The sequence below is a fragment of the Phyllobates terribilis genome, unplaced genomic scaffold (genome assembly GCF_046119375.1).
Source record: "Phyllobates terribilis strain yellow unplaced genomic scaffold, ASM4611937v1 Scaffold_4__5_contigs__length_816908805, whole genome shotgun sequence".
Lineage (NCBI taxonomy): Eukaryota > Metazoa > Chordata > Amphibia > Anura > Dendrobatidae > Phyllobates > Phyllobates terribilis.
In genome coordinates, this window is record NW_027362764.1 from 47,305,648 (window position 1) to 47,333,491 (window position 27,844).

Below are 27,844 nucleotides of genomic sequence, written 5' to 3' on the forward strand. Positions count from 1 at the left end.
CACTGTTGTAGGGAGAACTGTGTCCGGCGCTGTTATAGGGAGAACTATGTCCGGCACTGTTATAGGGAGAACTGTGTCCGGCACTGTTATAGGGAGAACTGTGTCCAGCACTGTTATAGAGAACTGTGTCCGGCACTGTTATAGAGAACTGTGTTTGACACTGTTATAGAGAGAACTGTGTCCGGCGCTGTTATAGGGAGAACTGTGTCCGGCACTGTTATAGGGAGAACTGTGTCCGGCGCTGTTATAGAGAACTGTGTCCGGCACTGTTATAGAGAACTGTGTTTGGCACTGTTATAGAGAGAACTGTTTTTGGCACTGTTATAGAGAGAACTGTTTCCGGCGCTGTTATAGGGAGAACGGTGTCCGGCACTGTTATAGAGAACTGTGTCCGGCACTGTTATAGAGAACTGTGTTTGGCACTGTTATAGAAAACTGTGTCCGGCGCTGTTATAGAGAACTGTGTTTGGCACTGTTATAGAGAACTGTGTCCGGCGCTGTTATAGAGAGAACTGTGTCCGGCGCTGTTATAGGGAGAACTGTGTCCGGCACTGTTATAGGGAGAGCTGTGTCCGGCGCTGTTATAGAGAACTGTGTCCGGCACTGTTATAGAGAACTGTGTTTGGCACTGTTATAGAGAGAACTGTTTTTGGCATTGTTATAGAGAGAACTGTTTCTGGCGCTGTTATAGGGAGAACTGTGTCCGGCACTGTTATAGAGAACTGTGTTCGGCTCTGTTATAGAGAGAACTGTGTCCGGCTCTGTTCTAGGGAGAACTGTGTCCGGCACTGTTATAGAGAACTGTGTTTGGCACTGTTATAGAGAGAACTGTTTTTGGCATTGTTATAGAGAGAACTGTTTCCGGCGCTGTTATAGGGAGAACTGTGTCCGGCACTGTTATAGAGAACTGTGTTCGGCTCTGTTATAGAGAGAACTGCGTTCGGCGCTGTTATAGGGAGAACTGTGTCCGGCACTGTTATAGGGAGAACTGTGTCCAGGGCGGTGATATAGGGAGAACTGTGTCCGGCGCTGTTATAGGGAGGACTGTGTCCGGCGCTGTTATAGGGAGGACTGTGTCCGGTGCTGTTATAGGGAGAACTGTGTCCGGCACTGTTGTAGGGAGAACGGTGTCCGGCACTGTTATAGGGAGAACTGTGTCCCGCACTGTTATAGGGAGGACTGTGTCCGGTGCTGTTATAGGGAGGAATGTGTCCGGTGCTGTTATAGGGAGAACGGTGTCCGGCACTGTTATAGAGAGAACTGTGTTCCGCACTGTTATAGGGAGAACTGTGTCCGGCACTGTTGTAGGGAGAACTGTGTCCAGAACTGTTATAGAGAAATGTGTCCGTGTTGTTATAGGGAGAACTGTGGATGGCACTGCTATTGAGAACGCTGATATTGGTATTGTTATGACGAGGCTATACTTGGGACTGTTATGATGAGGCTGTGGTTGGCACTATGAGGGCCCAGTGACTGGCACTGTTATGATGGCACTTTAGCTGGCAATAGCATGAGAACACTGACAATCACTGTTATGAAAAGATTGTGGGAATAGTGTGCTTGACACAGTTACTGTATATATTGTTGTATTGTTATGAGGGCAAAATGGCTGGCGCTCTTGTGGGGGACACTGTGATTGCTAATGTTATGAGGGCGCTGTAGTTGGAAACAGTGTGGCTGGCATTTTTTTGAGGGTACTGTTTTAGGCACAGTTGTGGGGGCACTGTGGCTGGCACTATTAGGAGGGCACTGTGTCTGGCCCTGTTATGGGATTGCTATTTTAGTATATGCAGGTGCTTCTCACTAAATTAGAATATCATCAAAAAGTTAATTTATTTCAGTTCTTCAATACAAAAAGTGAAGCTCATATATTATATAGAGTCATTACACACAGAGTGATCTATTATATAGAGTCATTACACACAGAGGGATCTATTATATAGAGTCATTACACACAGAGGGATCCATTATATAGAGTCATTACACACAGAGGGATCTATTATATAGAGTCATTACACACAGAGGGATCTATTATATAGAGTCATTACACACAGAGGGATCTATTATATAGAGTCATTACACACAGAGGGATCTATTATATAGAGTCATTACACACAGAGGGATCTATTATATAGAGTCATTACACACAGAGGGATCTATTATATAGAGTCATTACACACAGAGGGATCTATTATATAGAGTCATTACACACAGAGGGATCTATTATATAGAGTCATTACACACAGAGGGATCTATTATATAGAGTCATTACACACAGAGGGATCTATTATATAGTCATTACACACAGAGGGATCTATTATATAGAGTCATTACACGCAGAGGGATCTATTATATAGAGTCATTACACACAGAGGGATCCATTATATAGAGTCATTACACACAGAGGGATCTATTATATAGAGTCATTACACACAGAGGGATCTATTATATAGAGTCATTACACACAGAGGGATCTATTATATAGAGTCATTACACACAGAGGGATCTATTATATAGAGTCATTACAGACAGAGCGATCTATTATATAGAGTCATTACACACAGAGGGATCTATTATATAGAGTCATTACACACAGAGTGATCTATTATATAGAGTCATTACACACAGAGGGATCTATTATATAGAGTCATTACACACAGAGGGATCTATTATATAGAGTCATTACACACAGAGGGATCTATTATATAGAGTCATTACACACAGAGGGATCTATTATATAGAGTCATTACACACAGAGGGATCTATTATATAGAGTCATTACACACAGAGGGATCTATTATATAGAGTCATTACACACAGAGGGATCTATTATATAGAGTCATTACACACAGAGGGATCGATTTCAAGTGTTTATTTCTGTTAATGTTGATGATTATGGCTTACAGCCAATGAAAACACAAAAGTCATTATCTCAGTAAATTAGAATAATTAGCAAAAAACACCTGCAAAGGCTTCCGAAGCGTTTATAAAGGTCCCTTAGTCTCTTTCAGTAGACTCCACAATCATGGGGAAGACTGCTGACTTGACAGATGTCCAGAAGGCAGTCATTGACACACTCCACAGGGAGGGTAAGCCACAAAAGGTCATTGCTAAAGAAGCTGGCTGTTCACAGAGTGCTGTATTCGAGCATATTAATGGAAAGTTAAGTGGAAGGAAAAAGTGTGGTAGAAAAAGGTGCACAAACAACCAGGATAACCGCAGCCTTGAGAGAATTGTTAGGAAAAGACCATTCAAATATTTGTGGGAGATTCACAAGGAGTGGACTGCTGCTGGAGTCATTGCTTCAAGAGCCACCACACACAGACGTATTCAGGACATGAGCTACAAGTGTCGCATTCCTTGTGTCAAGCCACTCATGACCAATAGACAACGCCAGAAGCGTCTTACCTGGGCCAAGGAGAAAAAGAACTGGACTGTTCTCAGTGGTCCAAGGTGTTGTTTTCAGAGGAAAGTAAATTTTGCATTTCATTTGGAAATCAAGGTCCCAGAGTCTGGAGGAAGAGTGGAGAGGCCACAATCCAAGCTGCAGGAGGTCTAGTGTGAAGTCTCCACAATCAGTGATGGTTTGGGGAGCCATGTCATCTGCTGGTGGAGGTCCACTGTGTTTTATCAAGACCAAAGTCAGAGCAACCGTCTTCCAGGACATTGTAGAGCCCTTCATGCTTCCCTCTGCCGACAAGCTTTTTGGAGATGGAAATGTCCTTCTCCAGCAGGACTTGGCCCCTGTCCACACGGCCAGAAGTACCAATACCTGGTTTACACACAACAGTATCACTGTGCTTGATTGGCAGCAAACTCGCCTGACCTTAACCCCATAGAGAATCTATTATAGAGAATCTATGGGGTATTGTCAAGAGGAAGATGAGAGACCCCAGACCCCACAATGCAGACGAGCTGAAGGTGGCTATCAAAGCCACCTGGGCTTCCATAACACCTCAGCAGGGCCACAGGCTGATCCCTCCATGCCACATTGCCGCATTGATGCAGTAATTGATGCACAAGGAGCCGACCGAGTATTGAGGGCATTTACTGAACATACACTGCTCAAAAAAATGAAGGGAACACTGCAATAACCCATCCTAGATCTGAATGAATGAAATATTCTCATTGAATACTTTGTTCTGTACAAAGTTGAATGTGCTGACAACAAAATCACACAAAAATCATCAATGGAAATCACATTTATTAACCAATGGAGGCCTGGATTTGGAGTCACCCCCAAAATTAAAGTGGAAAAACACACTACAGGCTGATCCAACTTTGATGTAATGTCCTTAAAACAAGTCACAATGATGCTCAGTATTGTGTGTGGCCTCTACGTGCCTGTATGACCTCCCTACAATGCCTGGGCATGCTCCTGATGAGGCTGAGTATTGTGTGTGGCCTCCACGTGCCTGTATGACCTCCCTACAACGCCTGGGCATGCTCCTGATGAGGCTGAGTATTGTGTGTGGCCTCCACGTGCCTGTATGACCTCCCTACAACGCCTGGGCATGCTCCTGATGAGGCTGAGTATTGTGTGTGGCCTCCACGTGCCTGTATGACCTCCCTACAACGCCTGGACATGCTCCTGATGAGGCTCAGTATTGTGTGTGGCCTCCACGTGCCTGTATGACCTCCCTACAATGCCTGGGCATGCTCCTGATGAGGTTGCGGATGGTCTCCTGTGGGATCTCCTCCCAGACCTGGACTAAAGCATCCGCCAACTCCTGGACAGTCTGTGGTGCAACGTGACGTTGGTGGATGGAGCGAGACATGATGTCCCAGATGTGCTCAATCGGATTCAGGTCTGGGGAACGGGCGGGCCAGTCCATAGCTTCAATGCCTTCATCTTGCAGGAACTGCTGACACACTCCAGCCACATGAGGTCTGGCATTGTCCTGCATTAGGAGGAACCCAGGGCCATCCGCACCAGCATATGGTCTCACAAGGGGTCTGAGGATCTCATGTTGGTACCTAATGGCAGTCAGGCTACCTCTGGCGAGCACATGGAGGGCTGCGCGGCCCTGCAAAGAAATGCCACCCCACACCATTACTGACCCACTGCCAAACCGGTCATGCTGAAGAATGTTGCAGGCAGCAGATCGCTCTCCACGGCGTCTCCAGACTCTGTCACGTCTGTCACATGTGCTCAGTGTGAACCTGCTTTCATCTGTGAAGAGCACAGGGCGCCAGTGGTGACTTTGCCAATCCTGGTGTTCTGTGGCAAATGCCAAGCATCCTGCACGGTGTTGGGCTGTGAGCACAACCCCCATTTGTGGACGTCGGGCCCTCATACCACCCTCATGGAGTCGGTTTATAACCGTTTGTGCAGACACATGCACATTTGTGGCCTGCTGGAGGTCATTTTGCAGGGCTCGGGCAGTGCTCCTCCTATTCCTCCTTGCACAAAGGTGGAGGTAGCGGTCCTGCTGCTGGGTTGTTGCCCTCCTACGGCCCCCTCCACGTCTCCTTGTGTACTGGCCTGTCTCCTGGTAGCGCCTCCAGCCTCTGGACACTACGCTGACAGACACTGCAAACCTTCTTGCCACAGCTCGCACTTATGTGCCATCCTGGATGAGCTGCACTACCTGAGCAACTTCTGTGGGTTGTAGAGTCCGTCTCATGCTACCACAAGTGTGAAAGCACAACCAACATTCAAAAGTGACCAAAACATCAGCCAGAAAGCATTGGTACTGAGATGTGGTCTGTGGTCCCCACCTGCAGAACCACTCCTTTATTGAGGGTGTCTTGATAATTGGCAATAATTTCCATCTATTGTCTATTCCATTTGCACAACAGCATGTGAAATTGATTGTCAATCAGTGTTTCTTCCTAAGTGGACAGTTTGATTTCACAGAAGTTTGATTCACTTGGAGTTAAACAACAGAATATAAGTGTTCCCTTTATTTTTTTGAGCAGTGTATATGTCAGTAGGACATTTCAGATTTTAAAAACAATATTCAAGCTGTTGTTATAAAGTATTCTAATATACTGAGATAATGACTTTTGTGTTTTCATTGGCTGTAAGCCATAATCATCAACATTAACAGAAATAAACACGTGAAATAGATCCCTCTGTGTGTAATGACTCTATATAATATATGAGTTTCACTTTTTGTATTGAAGTAAATTAACTTTTTGATTATATTCTAATTTAGTGAGAAGCACCTGTATATTTTCTGCAGTATCTCCAGAGTGCAGGATGTGGCGCCCCCATATACTGTAGACTCGCAGCAGCGGAGCATTTCTCACCTGCACATTTCTCTGCCATGTCATTATCCAGACTTTCCCTGCGGTGTGTAAATACTGCGCACCTCTCTGTGTACTGTGCGGAGTTAACCCCTTGTATGCCTGCAGACAGAGTATGAGTCAGCTGACCTCACACCTGTGGATGATTTGCAGGATTGCCCCTCTGCATCGAGGCCGCGAACAGGGACATTACAAATGACCATAGCACAATATAAAAGTAATATAATATTCTGTCCGGGCTTTCTACACCAAATCCATACAGTGGCACAAACTCCCATTGCGTTTTCTGCTATGATGTGTGCTCTGTATAGCAGTATTATACACACAGTATATGGCAGTGGGTACTGTATCGGTGCATTAAGTGGTCACTTTACGGTAGTATTATGAGGGCACTGAGTGGTCGTATTCTGCAGTGAATTACTGTATGACAGTATTATGTGGGTACAGTGTGATAGAATTATCTGGACACTACTTGGTAGTATTATGCAAGTCCAGTTTGGCGGTATTATTTGTACACCCAGTTGAACTAATATAAGGGTGCTGTATAGCAGTATTATGGGGGCACAATATAAAATGAGAGCTATGGCAATATTATGCAAACACTGTATGGCAGTATTATATAGGAACTGTATCGTAGTATTAGGTGGGAACTGCTTTCGATTATGTGGACACTTTCTAGCAGTATTATGTGAGCACTGTATGAAATCATAATATTGCCATTATGTCCATGTTTGGTAGTCGTATGGTTGTCCTGTGCAAGCACTGTATTTAGTTATTATGTGGACAATCTATGGCAGTATTATGTTTGCCCTGTATTGTAGTATTAGGTGTGCGATGTACGGCAATGCAATGCCAGCGAGCACTGTATTAAATTATTATGTGCACATTTAATAGCAGTATGATGAAGGCAGTGTATTATATGTGAGCACTGCATGGTAGCAGTATAATAGCAGTATGATGTGGGCAGTGTTTTATATGTGGGCACTGCATGGTAGCAGTATAATAGCAGTATGATGTGGGCAGTGTTTTATATGTGGGCACTACATGGTAGCTGTATAATAGCAGTATGATGTGGGCAGTGTATTATATGTGGGCACTACATGGTAGCTGTATAATAACAGTATGATGTGGGCAGTGTTTTATATGTGGGCACTACATGGTAGCTGTATAATAGCAGTATGATGTGGGCAGTGTTTTATATGTGGGCACTACATGGTAGCTGTATAATAACAGTGTGATGTGGGCAGTGTTTTATATGTGGGCACTACATGGTAGCTGTATAATAGCAGTATGATGTGGGCAGTGTATTATATGTGGGCACTACATGGTTGTATAATAGCAGTATGATGTGGGCAGTGTATTATATGTGAGCACTACATGGTTGTATAATAGCAGTATGATGTGGGCAGTGTATTATATGTGAGCATTACATGGTTGTTGAATAGCAGTATGATGTGGGCAGTGTATTATATGTGGGCACTATATGGTAGCTGTATAATAGCAGTATGATGTGGGCAGTGTATTATATGTGGGCACTATATGGTAGCTGTATAATAACAGTATGATGTGGGCAGTGTATTATATGTGAGCATTACATGGTTGCTGTATAGCAGTATGATGTGGGCAGTGTATTATATGTGGGCACTATATGGTAGCAGTATAATAACAGTATGATGTGGGCAGTGTATTATATGTGGGCACTATATGGTAGCTGTATAATAACAGTATGATGTGGGCAGTGTATTATATGTGAGCATTACATGGTTGCTGTATAGCAGTATGATGTGGGCAGTGTATTATATGTGGGCACTATATGGTAGCAGTATAATAACAGTATGATGTGGGCAGTGTATTATACGTGGGCACTGCATGGTTGTTGTATAGCAGTATGATGTGGGCAGTGTATTATATGTGAGCACTACATGGTAGCTGTATAATAACAGTATGATGTGGGCAGTGTATTATATGTGGGCACTGCATGGTTGTATAATAGCAGTATGATGTGGGCAGTGTATTATATGTGGGCGCTACATGGTTGTTGTATAGCAGTATGATGTGGGCAGTGTATTATATGTGAGCAATACATGGTTGTTGTATAGCAGTATGATGTGGGCAGTGTATTATACGTGGGCGCTGCATGGTTGTTGTATAGCAGAATGATGTGGGCAGTGTATTATATGTGAGCGCTGCATGGTAGCTGTATAATAACAGTATGATGTGGGCAGTGTATTATACGTGGGCACTGCATGGTTGTTGTATAGCAGTATGATGTGGGCAGTGTATTATATGTGAGCACTACATGGTAGTTGTATAATAACAGTATGATGTGGGCAGTGTATTATATGTGGGCACTGCATGGTTGTATAATAGCAGTATGATGTGGGCAGTGTATTATATGTGGGCGCTACATGGTTGTTGTATAGCAGTATGATGTGGGCAGTGTATTATATGTGAGCAATACATGGTTGTTGTATAGCAGTATGATGTGGGCAGTGTATTATACGTGGGCGCTGCATGGTTGTTGTATAGCAGAATGATGTGGGCAGTGTATTATATGTGAGCGCTGCATGGTAGCTGTATAATAACAGTATGATGTGGGCAGTGTATTATATGTGGGCACTACATGGTAGCTGTATAATAACAGTATGATGTGGGCAGTGTATTATACGTGGGCACTGCATGGTTGTTGTATAGCAGTATGATGTTGGCAGTGTATTATATGTGGGCGCTGCATGGTTGTTGTATAGCAGTATGATGTGGGCAGTGTATTATACGTGGGCGCTGCATGGTTGTTGTATAGCAGTATGATGTGGGCAGTGTATTATACGTGGGCGCTGCATGGTTGTTGTATAGCAGTATGATGTGGGCAGTGTATTATACGTGGGCGCTGCATGGTTGTTGTATAGCAGAATGATGTGGGCAGTGTATTATACGTGGGCGCTGCATGGTTGTTGTATAGCAGAATGATGTGGGCAGTGTATTATATGTGGGCACTGCATGGTTGTTGTATAGCAGTATGATGTGGGCAGTGTTTTATATGTGGGCACTACATGGTAGCTGTATAATAACAGTATGATGTGGGCAGTGTATTATACGTGGGCACTGCATGGTTGTTGTATAGCAGTATGATGTGGGCAGTGTTTTATATGTGGGCACTACATGGTAGCTGTATAATAACAGTATGATGTGGGCAGTGTTTTATATGTGGGCACTTCATGGTAGCTGTATAATAACAGTATGATGTGGGCAGTGTATTATACGTGGGCACTGCATGGTTGTTGTATAGCAGTATGATGTGGGCAGTGTTTTATATGTGAGCACTACATGGTAGCTGTATAATAACAGTATGATGTGGGCAGTGTTTTATATGTGAGCACTACATGGTAGCTGTATAATAGCAGTATGATGTGGGCAGTGTATTATATGTGGGCACTACATGGTTGTATAATAGCAGTATGATGTGGGCAGTGTATTATATGTGAGCACTACATGGTTGTATAATAGTAGTATGATGTGGGCAGTGTATTATATGTGAGCATTACATGGTTGTTGAATAGCAGTATGATGTGGGCAGTGTATTATATGTGGGCACTATATGGTAGCTGTATAATAGCAGTATGATGTGGGCAGTGTATTATATGTGGGCACTGCATGGTAGCAGTATAATAACAGTATGATGTGGGCAGTGTTTTATATGTGGGCACTACATGGTAGCAGTATAATAGCAGTATGATGTGGGCAGTGTATTATATGTAGGCACTACATGGTAGCAGTATAATAGCAGTATGATGTGGGCAGTGTATTATATGTGGGCACTGCATGGTAGCAGTATAATAGCAGTATGATGTGGGCAGTGTATTATATGTGGGCACTGCATGGTAGCAGTATAATAGCAGTATGATGTGGGCAGTGTATTATATGTGGGCACTGCATGGTAGCAGTATAATAGCAGTATGATGTGGGCAGTGTTTTATATGTGGGCACTACATGGTAGCTGTATAATAGCAGTATGATGTGGGCAGTGTATTATATGTGGGCACTACATGGTAGCTGTATAATAACAGTATGATGTGGGCAGTGTTTTATATGTGGGCACTACATGGTAGCTGTATAATAGCAGTATGATGTGGGCAGTGTATTATATGTGGGCACTACATGGTAGCAGTATAATAGCAGTATGATGTGGGCAGTGTATTATATGTGGGCACTGCATGGTAGCAGTATAATAGCAGTATGATGTGGGCAGTGTTTTATATGTGGGCACTACATGGTAGCTGTATAATAGCAGTATGATGTGGGCAGTGTATTATATGTGGGCACTACATGGTAGCTGTATAATAACAGTATGAAGTGGGCAGTGCATTATATGTGGGCACTACATGGTAGCTGTATAATAGCAGTATGATGTGGGCAGTGTTTTATATGTGGGCACTACATGGTAGCTGTATAATAACAGTATGATGTGGGCAGTGTTTTATATGTGGGCACTACATGGTAGCTGTATAATAGCAGTATGATGTGGGCAGTGTATTATATGTGGGCACTACATGGTTGTATAATAGCAGTATGATGTGGGCAGTGTATTATATGTGAGCACTACATGGTTGTATAATAGCAGTATGATGTGGGCAGTGTATTATATGTGGGCACTATATGGTAGCTGTATAATAGCAGTATGATGTGGGCAGTGTATTATATGTGGGCACTATATGGTAGCTGTATAATAACAGTATGATGTGGGCAGTGTATTATATGTGAGCATTACATGGTTGCTGTATAGCTGTATGATGTGGGCAGTGTATTATATGTGGGCACTATATGGTAGCTGTATAATAACAGTATGATGTGGGCAGTGTATTATACGTGGGCACTGCATGGTTGTTGTATAGCAGTATGATGTGGGCAGTGTATTATATGTGAGCACTACATGGTAGCTGTATAATAACAGTATGATGTGGGCAGTGTATTATATGTGGGCACTGCATGGTTGTTGTATAGCTGTATGATGTGGGCAGTGTATTATATGTGGGCGCTACATGGTTGTTGTATAGCAGTATGATGTGGGCAGTGTATTATATGTGAGCAATACATGGTTGTTGTATAGCAGTATGATGTGGGCAGTGTATTATACGTGGGCGCTGCATGGTTGTTGTATAGCAGTATGATGTGGGAAGTGTATTATACGTGGGCGCTGCATGGTTGTTGTATAGCAGAATGATGTGGGCAGTGTATTATATGTGAGCACTACATGGTAGCTGTATAATAACAGTATGATGTGGGCAGTGTATTATACGTGGGCACTGCATGGTTGTTGTATAGCAGTATGATGTGGGCAGTGTATTATATGTGAGCACTACATGGTAGCTGTATAATAACAGTATGATGTGGGCAGTGTATTATATGTGGGCACTGCATGGTTGTTGTATAGCTGTATGATGTGGGCAGTGTATTATATGTGAGCACTACATGGTTGTTGTATAGCAGAATGATGTGGGCAGTGTATTATATGTGAGCAATACATGGTTGTTGTATAGCAGTATGATGTGGGCAGTGTATTATATGTGAGCAATACATGGTTGTTGTATAGCAGTATGATGTGGGCAGTGTATTATACGTGGGCGCTGCATGGTTGTTGTATAGCAGAATGATGTGGGCAGTGTATTATACGTGGGCGCTGCATGGTTGTTGTATAGCAGAATGATGTGGGCAGTGTATTATACGTGGGCGCTGCATGGTTGTTGTATAGCAGAATGATGTGGGCAGTGTATTATACGTGGGCGCTGCATGGTTGTTGTATAGCAGAATGATGTGGGCAGTGTATTATACGTGGGCGCTGCATGGTTGTTGTATAGCAGAATGATGTGGGCAGTGTATTATACGTGGGCGCTGCATGGTTGTTGTATAGCAGAATGATGTGGGCAGTGTATTATATGTGGGCGCTACATGGTTGTTGTATAGCAGAATGATGTGGGCAGTGTATTATATGTGGGCGCTGCATGGTTGTTGTATAGCAGAATGATGTGGGCAGTGTATTATACGTGGGCGCTACATGGTTGTTGTATAGCAGAATGATGTGGGCAGTGTATTATACGTGGGCGCTGCATGGTTGTTGTATAGCAGAATGATGTGGGCAGTGTATTATACGTGGGCGCTACATGGTTGTTGTATAGCAGAATGATGTGGGCAGTGTATTATACGTGGGCGCTGCATGGTTGTTGTATAGCAGAATGATGTGGGCAGTGTATTATATGTGGGCGCTACATGGTTGTTGTATAGCAGAATGATGTGGGCAGTGTATTATATGTGGGCGCTGCATGGTTGTTGTATAGCAGAATGATGTGGGCAGTGTATTATATGTGGGCGCTACATGGTTGTTGTATAGCAGAATGATGTGGGCAGTGTATTATACGTGGGCGCTGCATGGTTGTTGTATAGCAGAATGATGTGGGCAGTGTATTATATGTGGGCGCTACATGGTTGTTGTATAGCAGTATGATGTGGGCAGTGTATTATACGTGGGCGCTGCATGGTTGTTGTATAGCAGAATGATGTGGGCAGTGTATTATACGTGGGCGCTGCATGGTTGTTGTATAGCAGAATGATGTGGGCAGTGTATTATATGTGGGCGCTACATGGTTGTTGTATAGCAGAATGATGTGGGCAGTGTATTATACGTGGGCGCTGCATGGTTGTTGTATAGCAGAATGATGTGGGCAGTGTATTATACGTGGGCGCTACATGGTTGTTGTATAGCAGAATGATGTGGGCAGTGTATTATACGTGGGCGCTGCATGGTTGTTGTATAGCAGAATGATGTGGGCAGTGTATTATACGTGGGCGCTGCATGGTTGTTGTAGAGCAGAATGATGTGGGCAGTGTATTATATGTGGGCGCTACATGGTTGTTGTATAGCAGAATGATGTGGGCAGTGTATTATATGTGGGCGCTGCATGGTTGTTGTATAGCAGAATGATGTGGGCAGTGTATTATATGTGGGCGCTACATGGTTGTTGTATAGCAGAATGATGTGGGCAGTGTATTATACGTGGGCGCTGCATGGTTGTTGTATAGCAGAATGATGTGGGCAGTGTATTATATGTGGGCGCTACATGGTTGTTGTATAGCAGTATGATGTGGGCAGTGTATTATACGTGGGCCCTGCATGGTTGTTGTATAGCAGAATGATGTGGGCAGTGTATTATATGTGGGCACTACATGGTTGTTGTATAGCAGTATGATGTGGGCAGTGTATTATACGTGGGCGCTGCATGGTTGTTGTATAGCAGAATGATGTGGGCAGTGTATTATACGTGGGCGCTGCATGGTTGTTGTATAGCAGAATGATGTGGGCAGTGTATTATATGTGGGCACTACATGGTTGTTGTATAGCAGAATGATGTGGGCAGTGTATTATATGTGGGCGCTACATGGTTGTTGTATAGCAGAATGATGTGGGCAGTGTATTATACGTGGGCGCTGCATGGTTGTTGTATAGCAGAATGATGTGGGCAGTGTATTATATGTGGGCGCTACATGGTTGTTGTATAGCAGTATGATGTGGGCAGTGTATTATACGTGGGCCCTGCATGGTTGTTGTATAGCAGAATGATGTGGGCAGTGTATTATATGTGGGCACTACATGGTTGTTGTATAGCAGTATGATGTGGGCAGTGTATTATACGTGGGCGCTGCATGGTTGTTGTATAGCAGAATGATGTGGGCAGTGTATTATACGTGGGCGCTGCATGGTTGTTGTATAGCAGAATGATGTGGGCAGTGTATTATACGTGGGCGCTACATGGTTGTTGTATAGCAGAATGATGTGGGCAGTGTATTATATGTGGGCACTACATGGTTGTTGTATAGCAGAATGATGTGGGCAGTGTATTATATGTGGGCACTACATGGTTGTTGTATAGCAGAATGATGTGGGCAGTGTATTATATGTGGGCACTACATGGTTGTTGTATAGCAGAATGATGTCTGCTGTATGACAGGTTTTCTGCAGACACTATTTGCCATTGTAGTAATGTTTTGGCCAATGCCGTCAGCAGGTCTGCAGGATATGACCGCTATATTATTGCTTACCTCCATAAATGAAGTGTGTACTGCGCCATGGGAATTGTGTAAGTGGTAACTGCAGCCGATGACAAGCTGTTCCCGGCTTTACAAGAAGCAGATAATCCGTGTATTCATGTATTTCTTACTTCCAGCAGTTTCTCGCCAAGCAGCGTGACTTCGCCCCGGAGGCCATTGCCACGTACACGGAGGCCGAGTTGATTGTGTCTCATTTTTAGGGTCGTCGTGTTGTAAATGAAACTACTTTGCTTTGGAAACTTCTTGTTACTTTGCTTTGATAAAGCTTTGTTGATAAAGTCACCTGCGGATTATCTGCTTTTTTGATGCATTTTTTATCTGTGGATTAATATCCCGCATCTCATTTGAGTCTGTGGGGAAAATCCACAAATAGCAAAAGAAAAAATACAGTAACCAAAAAAGTACGGATGAAATGAATCATTGGGTGATGAAAAGTTCCTCTTCTCACTTTCAGGGCCCCGGCTTCCTGTCAGTGAGTAGAAACATTCTTATTCCTTTCCAGAAGTAAAAAATCTGCTCAAACCTAATATTGAACGCTGGGGGTCAATCTACTGGGACCCCCAGTGGACCAAAGAATGGGGTCTGCAGCCTCGTCATGAAAGGAGCGAACATGTGCATGATCGACCTCCGCTCCATTCATTGTCTATGGGACCTCCGCTCCATTCATTGTCTATGGGACCTCCGCTCCATTCATTGTCTATGGGACCTCCGCTCCATTCATTGTCCATGGGATCTCCGCTCCATTCATTCTCTATGGGACCTCAGCTCCATTCATTCTCTATGGGAACTCCGCTCCATTCACTGTCTATGGCATCTCTGCTCCATTCATTTTCTATGGGACCTCAGCTCCATTCATTGTCTATGGGACCTCCGCTTCATTCATTCTCTATGGGAACTCCGCTCCATTCACTGTCTATGGCATCTCCGCTCCATTCATTGTCTATGGGATCTCCGCTCCATTCATTGTCTATGGGATCTCCGCTCCATTCATGGTCTATGGGATCTCCGCTCCATTCATTGTCTATGGGATATTCGCTCCATTCATGGTCTATGGGATCTCCGCTCCATTCATGGTCTATGGGATCTCCGCTCCATTCATGGTCTATGGGATCTCCACTCCATTCATTGTCTATGGGACCTCCGCTCCATTCATTGTCTATGGGATCTACGCTCAATTTATTATCTATGGGATTGCTGGAGATAGTGGAGCACAGAACTCAGCAGTCCCACAGACAATGAGAGGACGGGGCTGCAGACCCCTTTCATGGGTTTGTTGAGGGTCTTGGCAGTTGGACCCCCAGCAATCAGCAAGTTATCCCTTATCCTGGGGATAGGGGTTAACTTGTTTTTTTGGTGGAATAACCCTTTAAGATACCAGCTGTGAGAAGTATTGGGTTTTCAAAGGTTTTCAGTTATCAGGATCCAATGTTTCCATTCACTAACAGCAAGCAGAGATCTTTAAAATGAAGAGAAATTGAAACACAAAGCGTGCGAGAAAGTTACAGAACTTGTTATGAGACTTTGTGTTGCTTGTCCACGTCAGTCACTTGCTGTTCCGTGTTCTCGCAGTCAGGCCGCTGTCACGCTCGGCCTCCTGTGTGCATAAGACAATGCTGCTTTCCCTCACTTTACCTGCCGGCAGTGACTAATGGATGACGCTGCTGCTGCTGCTCTGCTGCTGCTGCTCTGCTGCTAGTGCTGCTCTGCTGCTGCTGCTCTGCTGCTGCTGCTCTGCTGCTAGTGCTGCTCTGCTGCTAGTGCTGCTCTGCTGCTGCTGCTGCTGCTGCTCTGCTGCTAGTGCTGCTCTGCTGCTGCTGCTCTGCTGCTGCTGCTCTGCTGCTAGTGCTGCTCTGCTGCTGCTCTGCTGCTGCTGCTGCTGCTGCTGCTGCTGTGAATTGTTAGAGTTCCCAGGCCCCCTCGCTGATCTGCAGCGGACCTCTGGTTTTCATTTAAATCTTCAGTTAGGGAATTGCCTAACAAGCAATTTCCTTTTACAAGTTCAGGGGTGTAAGGGGTCTGCAACTTGTGGCACTGCAGCTGGGAATTGTAGTTTCACAACATATGGAGTGTTGCAAATTGCTGACCCCTGGGTTAGACAATCACTGCTCGGCAAATGACCAAATATAGGCCCAGAAGGGTCCTCTGAAAATAATACCGCTCTACTGCACACGTGCATAGTACTTCTATAATACATACATAGAGTCACTATAATACAGAAATATATAGTACTGCAACACTGAACACATACATAACACCGCTGTTACATACACGTATATAGTACTGTAATACTGCACATATACAGATAACCTCTATACTATACAGATATAGTACTATTATACTGCACACATACATAGTACTTCTATAATACACATATAGTGCCACTATAATACAGAAATATATAGTACTGCAACACTGAACACATACATAATACCGCTATAATTCACACACATATATAGTAGTGCAATACTACACATATACATACAGTATAACATGTATACTATACAGATATAGCACTATTATATTGTACACATACATAACGCTCCTATACTGCACACATACATAATACTACTATGAAGCACACATATACAGTATAGTACTGCAACACTGAACGCATACATAGTACTGTACTACTGCACATATACATAGAACCTCTATACTATACAGATACCTAGTACTGTTATACTACATGTATACATAGTACTGCTATAATTATTACATATATGGTACTGAAATTTTACATACATACATAGTACCGATAATATACACATACATACATATACGTGATACTGCGTACCTACAAAATACTGCTATACTACACACATACATAATATTCCACAGTATATGTGTGCATTACATAATACTACTGTAATTCACACACAAATATTATCGATATACTATAGACATGTTACTGCTATATCACACACATAGATAATATCACTAAACTACACACATAAATAGTACTGCTAAATCACACATACATAAAACCGCTATACTTAACTCACATTACCATAATACTGCACACATACATAATACCGCTACATCACATACATACATAGTATTGCTATAATACACACATACTGGACATAGTACTGCAATACTGCACACATACATAGCACTGCTAGACTGTACATATACATAATACTTCTTCATCACACACATACATAGTCCTGCTATAAGATACACACTTTATAAATGGTACTACTATAATACCCACATACATACTACTGCTATACTGCACACATACATAGTACTGCTATACTGCACACATACATAGTACTGCTATACTGAACACATACAGTACAGTACATAGTACTGCAATACTGAACACATACATAGTACTGCTATACTGCACACATACATAGTACTGCTATACTGCACACATACATAGTACTGCTATACTGAACACATACATAGTACTGCTATACTGAACACATACATAGTACTGCTATACTGAACACATACATAGTACTGCTATACTGAACACATACAGTACAGTACATAGTACTGCAATACTGAACACATACATAGTACTGCTATACTGTACACATACATAGTACTGCTATACTGCACACATACATAGTACTGCTATACTGAACACATACATAGTACTGCTATACTGCACACATACATAGTACTGCTATACTGCACACATACATAGTACTGCTATACTGAACACATACATAGTACTGCTATACTGAACACATACATAGTACTGCTATACTGAACACATACAGTACAGTACATAGTACTGCAATACTGAACACATACATAGTACTGCTATACTGTACACATACATAGTACTGCTATACTGCACACATACATAGTACTGCTATACTGAACACATACATAGTACTGCTATACTGCACACATACATAGTACTGCTATACTGCACACATACATAGTACTGCTATACTGAACACATACATAGTACTGCTATAGTGCACACATACATCGTACTGCTATACTGAACACATACATAGTACTGGTATACTGCACACATACATATTACTGCTATACTGCACACATACATAGTACTGCTATACTGAACACATACATAGTACTGCTATAGTGCACACAAACATCGTACTGCTATACTGAACACATACATAGTACTGGTATACTGCACACATACATATTACTGCTATACTGCACACATACATAGTACTGCTATACTGCACACATACATAGTACTGCTATACTGAACACATACATAGTACTGCTATACTGCACACATACATAGTACTGCTATACTGCACACATACATAGTACACACACCTTCAATTGGCTCCTTAAAGGGGTTGTCCAGGATATTGATGACCTATTCTTAGGTTTGGGTCACACAACACTTTAAAAAAAATCAGTCTGATTTTCAACCAGAAAAGTGGGAGGATTTTTTTCTCACTTGTCATCCGTGTACAATCCGTTAATTAACTCAGCAGCTATTAATCGTTTACAGTTTCCTTTGGTGATGCTGTACTGTGGCTCCGATTTTTTTTCCTCGCACCCAACGGCTGGCACTCGGACAGAAAATACAGTTGTGTGCACTTGGACCAAAGGTTTTTTTTTTTTTACACACACATTAAAAAATGCTCAGAAAATAAATGCACATGATGTGCACTATAGGAGCATTTATTTTCTCATTTAAATTAATGGAAAGCTTGTAGCAAGTAGATTTGAAGTGGGGTTTTATATAGATTGATGCACGAAATTTGTGCCAAAAACTCAGTGTGATAGTAATAGAAAATTCAAAGCATTTGATGCAGTTTTGTCATGCAGATTTTGGTGCCGAATCTGCTCCAACATGTAAATCTGTGTGAACTTACCTCAAAGGAGTGTTTTCCCATTGTAATTAAAGGGGTTGTCCGGTCTAAAACGACAAGGCTGCAGTCACTCTGTGAATGCAGACTTGTCAATCCTCACATCTCGTGCACTGTGAGTTTTTTAGGATTCTTTGGTCTCAACTGCGGGAACGGCGGACATGTGATCCCAAGAATGCAATATGCATACTCCCAGCCACAATCCGACTAGACTTTTTCTGGCCTCACCCATCTAGTCGGAATGTAGCCAGGAGAATACATATCACATACTTGCAATCACATGAACGCCATTCCTATGTGATATGCATACTCCCTGCCACAATCCGACTAGATTTGTTTCCGGCATCACTCATCTAGTCGGAATGTGGCCGGGAGAATACATATCACATACTTGCAGTCACATGAACGCCATTCCTATGTGATATGCATACTCCCTGCCACAGTCCAACTAGACTTTTTCTGGCCTCACCCATCTAGTCGGAATGTGGCCAGGAGTATATATATCACATGCTTGCAATCACATGAACGCCATTCCTATCTGATATGCATACTCCCTGCCACAATCCAACTAGACTGTTTCTGGCATCACTCATCTAGTTGGAATGTGGCCAGGAGTATGTATATCACATGCTTGCAATCACATGAGCGCCATTCCTATGTGATATGCATGCTCCCTGCCACAATCCGACTAGACTGTTTCCGGCATCACTCATCTAGTTGGAATGTGGCCAGGAGTATATATATCACATGCTTGCAATCACATGAACGCCATTCCTATGTGATATGCATACTCCCTGCCACAATCCGACTAGACTGTTTCCGGCCTCACTCATCTAGTCGGAATGTGGCCAGTAGTATGCATATCACATACTTGCGGTCACATGACCGCCGTTCCCAGCAATTACACCGGTGAATCCTCACAGTGCGCAGTGTATTTAAAGCGGTGGATTTTGAGGAGCAGAAGCCACTGTAAAATGCATGTCAAAAACTCCATGTGAACAGACCCCAATAGTGGTTTCACCTACCGATGTGTTTTTTTGTTTGTTTGTTTTTTAAAACCACCCCTGCAGTTTGTTCTTCTTCCATTAAAGAAAATTCTATCCTAAGGCTAGGCCATCAATGTTAAAGTCATGGACAACCATCTAAAGCCAGCAAATGATGTGGACTTCGGTCAGTTTTTTTTCTTACATATTACAGTAGTCTAAAATCAGAATCAATTTTCTTCCTAAATCCCCGTCTATTTGATTCCTTAATCTAAAAAATTGTCTTATATACTTGAATTAAAAATGAAAGCACCACTCCAGCGCATTTTTGTTTTCACCTCTAGAGTGATGCTTTACACCCAAGTCCCCCGTCCCTTGTCTTATACTCACCTTCCAGCATCTTTCCCGTTTTTCCGGTCCCGCATTGCCATCTTATGAGCGCTGCTTTTGATTGGTTGGAAGTCAGAAGCTATGACACAGCCTTTCAATCTACAGTAAGGTCTCTATCACACGTCAGTATCTCCGATACGAGTGGTGACAGTTTCCACACGTACCGGAGACACTGACACACGCAGACCCAATGAATGGGTCTGTACACATGTCAGTGTGTTTTCATGGACCGTGTGTTCCACATGCAGACATGTCCATTTTTGGACGACAGCACGGATCACACGGACCTATTCAAGTCAATGGGTCCGTGTAAACATGTACCACACACAGATGCCATCTGTGTGACACGTACTGGTGCCTGGGAATCAGCGCTACAGTTAGCACTGTCCCCAAGCGCCAGGTGCTGAACACCGCCCTCATCATAGTCCCCTGCCGGCGCTGCGATTAGCACCAGCAGGGACAGTTATGAGGGTAGTAGTCTGCTTTCGCAGTGTCCACCTGTGTTAAAAATAAGAATAAAATAAAAAATCCTTATACTCACCTGTCCAGAAATGTCCCCCGCTGTAATTCTTGCAACCGATCAGCAGAGGAGCCGGGGAGAATGAAGCGCTGCAGCGAGTGGCCCTGGAGCTGCGCTCAGTGAGTGACAGGACACCGCTCCTGAGCTCAGCAGAGGTTCGGGGCCGCTCGCTGCAGCGCTTCATTCTCCCCGGCTGCTCTGCTGATCAGTCGCATGTATTACAGCGGGGGACACTTAGGACAGGTGAGTATAAGGATTTTTTATTACAGTCATATGAAAAAGTTTGGGCACCCCTATTAATCTTAAGCTTAATGTTTAATAAAAATTGGTGTTTTTGCAACAGCTATTTCAGTTTGATATATGTAATAACTGTTGGACACAGTAATGTTTCTGCCTTGAAATGAGGTTTATTGTACTAACAGAAAATGTGCAATCTGCAATCAAACAAAATTTGACAGGTGCATAAGTATGGGCACCCTTATCATTTTCTTGTTTTAAATACTCCTACCTACTTTTTACTGACTTACTAAAGCACTTTTTTTGGTTTTGTAACCTCATTGAGATTTGAACTTCATAGCCAGTTGTATGCAATCATGAGAAAAGCTACTTAAAGTGGCCACTTGCAAGTTGTTCTCATGTTTGAATCTCCTCTGAAGAGTGGCATCATGGGCTCCTCAAAACAACTGTCAAATGATCTTAAAACAAAGATTATTCAACATAGTTGTTCCGGGGAAGGATACAAAAAGCTGTCTCAGAGATTTAACCTGTCAGTTTCCACTGTGAGGAACATAGTAAGGAAATGGAAGAACACAGGGACAGTTCTTGTTAAGGCCAGAAGTGGCAGGCCAAGAAAAACATCATAAAGGCAGAGAAGAAGAATGGTGAGATCAGTCAAGGACAATCCTCAGACCACCTCCAGAGAGCTGCAGCATCAACTTGCTGCAGATGGTGCCACTGCGCATCGGTCAACTATACAACGCACTTTGCACAAGGAGAAGCTGTATGGGAGAGTGATGCGAAAGAAGCCGTTTCTGCAAGCACGCCACAAACAGAGTCGGCTGAGGTATGCAAAAGCACATTTGGAGAAGCCAATTTCTTTTTGGAAGAAGGTCCTGTGGACTGATGAAACCAAGATTGAGTTGTTTGGTCATACAAAAGGCGTTATGCATGGTGGCAAAAAAACACAGCATTCCAAGAAAAACACTTGCTACCCACAGTAAAATTTGGTGGAGGTTCCATCATGCTTTGGGGCTGTGTGGCCAATGCCGGAACTGGGAATCTTGTTAAAGTTGAGGGACGCAAGGATTCCACTCAGTATCAGCAGATTCTTGATAATAATGTTCAAGAATCAGTGATAAAGTTGAAGTTACGCAGGGGATGGATCTTTCAGCAAGACAATGATCCAAAACACCGCTCCAAATCTACTCAGGCATTCATGCAGAGGAACAATTACAATGTTCTGGAATGGCCATCCCAGTCCCCAGACCTGAATATCATTGAACATCTGTGGGATCATTTGAAGAGGGCTGTCCATGCTCGGCGACCATCAAACTTAACTGAACTGGAATTGTTTTGTAAAGAGGAATGGTCAAAAATACCTTCATCCAGGATCCAGGAACTCATTAAAAGCTACAAGAAGCGACTAGAGGCTGTTATTTTTGCAAAAGGAGGATCTACTAAATATTAATGTCACTTTTCTGGTGAGGTGCCCATACTTATGCACCTGTCAAATTTTGTTTGAATGCAGATTGCACATTTTCTGTTAGTACAATAAACCTCATTTCAAGGCAGAAACATTACTGTGTCCAACAGTTATTACATATATCAAACTGAAATAGCTGTTGCAAAAACACCAATTTTTATTAAACATTAAGCTTACGATTAATAGGGGTGCCCAAACTTTTTCATATGACTGTATATTCTTATTTTTACACAGGGACACTGCGGCGGCAGACTACTACTGCCTTTCTCATTGTCCCTGCTGATGCTGATCGCAGCGCCGGCAGGAACCATGATGAGGGCAGTGTTCAGCACCCGGCGCTTGGAAACAGCGCTAACTGTACTGTTGATTCCCAGGCGCCGGTCCGTGTGATCCTAATGCGGCACACAGTTGCCAAACGTGTGATACACTCGGACACGGATATCTCCGGTACGGGAGATATACGAACGTGTGAAACCGGCCTAAAACTATGACAGCTAGAGCAAGGCTGCCATAGACTTACATTGAGTAGTGACCTCCAGCAAACACTGGAGCAGTCAGCAGGCCACAAACTGCTGGAGATGGACTGGAGCAGCTGTGAAAACAGATGAAGATGCCGGAGGGTGAGTATATGAGGGGAGTGTGGTATAAAGCATTACTTCAGTGGTGAAATAAAAAATCTGCAGGAGTGGCTTTTCTCTTTTTCTGCTTCCTTTTGATGACGCTTCATTTGACAATCCCATTGCCTACAGGAAAGCTCAAACGAAGCATCATCAGATAAAAATTGGAATCCCTCCCATCTTTACCCTAATGAACAATAAAGAAGTGTTAAAAAAACATACAATCACATTTGGTATCAAAGTGTCCACAAAAGTACGATCCATAAAAACTACAATCGGACAAGTGCAATCTGATAAAAAAAAAATAGGATTGTACTCGAGCAGTGTAACACTATGGGGCAGCGCACATCTGCGATTATTTTCTCACACCGATTCGGCATGTGAAAACAATGGCGGCGAGAATCGGATCACACGCACCCAATCAAGTCTATGGGTGCGTGTGAAACATCGCACTGCACTCAGATGTCACCTGAGTGCAGTGCGATTCCTGCGGACGCCGGCAATCTCCTCTGCAGCTGTGCTGCGATTCTGTCATGTGAGAGGATCAGAGCACAGACTCGTAGCAGAGCGGGAGCCGAGTGTCATTAACACATCGCGTCCGATGCTCTACGCTTCTGTGTTTCCGGCCTAATGGAGAAAAAAAAAATTATTGAATGTCAGAATTGTGGATATTTGGTCACAATTCCACAAAAAAAAAATACATTAAGAAGCAATCAAAGCAAAATACCCAAAATAGTATAAAAATCCCTCTCACAGCTCCATCGACACCTAAACTGAAAGATGGAAAATTGCAACTCCAGTAATTTTTTTTATTTTTTTTATGAATTTCTTACATTTTTTTCACCACAAATAAAAATAAATAAAAGGAAATTTAGTATCATGGTGAGTGGATGACCCTGAGCGATCAGATCTCCAGGCCATTGCTGCAGAATGAAAGGAGGAAAAACAAAACCCCAAAAAAACAAGTGTGGAAGGGAAGTCTTTATTTTTTTTTATTAGGCCACGGCCCCACTATCAGTATTCGGTCAGTATTGTTTCTCAGGAGTGGGAGCCCAAACCAGCTGAGCAACAATCAGAGAAAAGGTAGAATAGAAACAAGTCACCAATTCTGCATTCATCACCCACTCCTGGTTTTATCACCCACTCCTGGTTTTAGCTCCCACTCCTGGTTTTAGCTCCCACTCCTGAGACACATCCCCGCGTCCTGTCACGGTCACACTGTCAGTGACTCCGGTCTCCTGTCCTTTATATATTATACCAGCAAACTTACAGGACCTTAGTGATGTCACTGATCACGTGTGCAGTAAGCAGCCAATCACAGTCAGTGTAAGCGATGATGTGGGAGGAGCCCAGTCACCGGCATGGCCCGTCATCCCTCATGTGCAGGCGCTGCTCTCCTGTCTCCTCGGCTCCTCCCAGACCCCAGTGAGGCCTGAAGAAGCTTCAGACTAGTCCCCGGATGTTCCTGCTTCTCGCGCTCGTCTGTGGCGTTTCTATAACAACTGCGTCAGCGCCGCCATGACGAGGCCTCCCCTGACTGCCGTCTGCTTCCTCCTCAGGTCTCTGAAAAGAAGGTGAAAGAAAGAAAGGAAAAAAAAAATGGACGGTCACAACTAGTAAGTGATGAGGAGCCTCGTCGTGTCACTGTACACACCTGTCAGGGGCGACTTTTGTGCGTTTTTTTTTTTTTTTTACTGAATATTTTCTTACAATGTTTATTTCTGACTTTATCTCATATGTATTTATCTTTCTGATCCTAGTGACACAATGTCATCCATTAGCCGGTGCAGGGTCGCACTCGCCGGTGGCCATTATGTAGCCTGCCTGCCATTGCCCATTACTAAGGGGGCGGTGCAGACTGGCCTTTAGATTCGCCCTTTAACCCCTTCTCCAGTCGCCCATTTTTCTTTTTTCGCGCTTTTATTTCCTTCCTCCCAAGAGCCTGATTTTTTTTTGTTTGTTTGTTTTCTTTTTTTTCTTTTTTTTTTATTTCTTTGTTTTTTCTTTTTTTTTTTATTATTATTTATCTTTTTTTTTAATTCCTCTTGTTTTTTTATTTAATTTTTCTTGTTTTTTTTTATTTTTTTCCCTTTTCTGGACTAGTTCTGAATGACATTTGTTTTACTAAAAAACAGGGAAAAATCCAAATGTGGGGAATTAACAAAAAAAAAAAAAAAAAATCCGCAATTCTTTCATTGTGGTTGTTTATTTTTTTACTGAATATTTTTTTATTTTTATTTTTTTGGGTGCGTTTTTTTTCACTGTCCTTTTGTCTCTGTTATGCATGTACATAAAGTTCAGTGAGAAAAAAAAATAAAAAAAATCTCGTCCTGGTTTATGCACAAAAAACATTGAAAACTTGACACCTGCGTTTTTGGTGCGTTTTTTTTTTTTCACCACCCATTACTTCCAGTGGGTGAAAAAACAATGAAAGAAGTGACATGCTCTAAGTTTCAAAAACCCATGGAAAGCACAAAATCCTGAACAAAAAAAAAAATTCAAGCTGTGTGCATGAGATTTCTGGAATCTCATAGACTTTGCAGGTATTGCAAAACTCAGCTGAAAATTTGCATAAAAAAAACCATGATGTGTGAACATAGCCTTAGGGTGACAAGTTTTTTAGGCAGAAGAACTGGAGTTTTTCTTTCCTGAAGTCTTTTGTGTAATTTTTTTCAGTCATTTTCTGAGCATTTTTCAGACGTTTTCCTGTGGTTTTTGTGACCTCTTTTTTTTTTTTTTTTTTTTTTTTTTTTTTTTTTTTTTTTTTCTTTTACTGTCGTTTGTTTTCACTCCAAGTGACAGTAAAACGTTTTTTTTTAAAAGCAGAAACGCTCCAAAAACCATCCTGGTGTTTTCCAAGGTTCTCCATTGAGTTGTATTGTAATGTACGGAGCGTCTTCTGAGCAAAAAACACCAGAGGCTCCAAGGCTATGTTCACATGATGTGTTACGTTTATCTTCTGCATTTTTTTGTGCACATTATATGCTGCTTTTTCCAGTCCCAGCAGAAGCTATCGGGTTTCAGAAATCTTATGGACACGACTGCTTTTTTTTTTTTTTGACTGAATTGGAAAACTGCAGCATGTCAATTTTTGCAGTGTTTTTTTTTTCACTATAGAAAGCAATGAGCGTGCAAACAATGTATTTTTGCTCTGTTTTTGCTGCTTTTTTGGTGAATGAAACTACCTTTATTAGGCATGTACTGTAGACAAATGACACATAATCTGCGCCAAAAAAGCTTTTTGTAAGCAGCTTTTTTTTACTGCCAAGTGAGTAGGATTTGGCTGCAGAAAAAAAGCAATGTGTGAACATAGAATTACAGTCATTGCCATCTTCGGAAATACATCCAATGTTGCAATTTTTATTTATTTTTAAGCATCTTTGTTTTTTCGGTCATTTCCTGAGTATTTTTTGGAGGATGTTCCAATGTTTTTTGTGACGTCGTTTTCCGGTCATGCAACCGGCATGGATTTCTGTTGTGTGACCAAGTTACGATGCTGCAAATGCAGCATCAATAGTAAAAAAAAAAAAAGAATAAAAATGTTGAAAAATAAATAAAAAAAAACCATTATACTCTCCTTCCGCTGGCCCCCGGTCTCCTCTACGGTGCGTCCGGTGTCTTCGGCGACTCGCGGTGGTGTAAAAGGACCTTCCATGACGTCATTTAGTCATGTCGGTGGTCGCGTGACCTGTCACATGACTAAATGACGTCATGGAAGGTCCTTTTACCACCGCAAGCAGCCGAAGAGCCAGGAGCAGACCGGTGGCCATCAGAAGGTGAGTATAATGTTTTTTTTTTATTTTAATTCTTTTTTAACTACAGGTACTATGGTACCTGGGTCTGGATGAGTCTCCTCTTCTCCAGACCCGGGTACCATCCGCGCATTGAATCGCTTAATACCCGCATGTGCACATGTAGTCATGCGGATGTTATGCGGTCCAATGCAAGTCAATGGCGGCGATTCCGCAAAATTAATGGTTGTGCTGGGGATTTTTCCGCAATGATAATCCGCAGCTGAAATTTCCGCAGCATGTGCACAGCACATCCGGATTATCATTGGGGACCATGGCAGACAACTTAACAAGCGTTTTTTTAATGCGTTTTCGCGGCGGAAATGGCGCCGCAGAAACGCATCAACTCCGCATCGTGGGCACGCAGCCTAAGGGTTATTCCCATCTTCAGAAATATAAGCAATGTTGCAATTTACTGTTTATTAGAATTTTCAGCCGTTCTCAGGATATTTTGAGATATTAACACTTTTTTATTTCCATCTCGTTGCCTTAGAGACCGACCACGGCTGCTCGACAGCAGAACATGCGCAGCGTTTACAAGATCTTTTCTATGGACTGTTTTGAAGCTGGGCCAGGATCGCTGGAGCGCAGCGCTTACAACCTAGACAGCGGTGGTGGTCGGTCGCTAAGGCAACGAGCTGCAAACTAGAGAAAATTGTTAATATCTCAAGAACA

The 27,844-nt window shown here is 42.8% G+C and overlaps 1 protein-coding gene and 1 long non-coding RNA gene across 5 annotated transcripts in view; one reads left to right on the forward strand and one right to left on the reverse strand.

Annotated features, from left to right (window-relative positions):
* Positions 1-14,460, reverse strand: part of LOC141264900 (uncharacterized) — a 70,765-nt gene extending 56,305 nt beyond the window's left edge. Inside the window, exon 1 of the long non-coding RNA XR_012320021.1 lies at positions 14,341-14,460. This is a non-coding gene — a long non-coding RNA (uncharacterized lncRNA). The remainder of the gene's footprint in view (positions 1-14,340) is intronic.
* The window catches only part of ICA1 (islet cell autoantigen 1), a 67,656-nt gene that overhangs the window by 2,916 nt on the left and 36,896 nt on the right, over positions 1-27,844 (forward strand). For 2 of the 4 annotated variants that reach the window (XM_073677302.1, XM_073677301.1), the window contains exon 2: positions 24,938-24,994. In XM_073677302.1, the coding sequence (XP_073533403.1) occupies positions 24,978-24,994 (17 nt within the window). In that variant the 5' untranslated portion in view covers positions 24,938-24,977. Of the gene's footprint in view, positions 1-24,682; positions 24,995-27,844 lie in introns of those variants that run through there. The other 2 variants (XM_073677300.1, XM_073677303.1) reach the window with 1 other exon arrangement.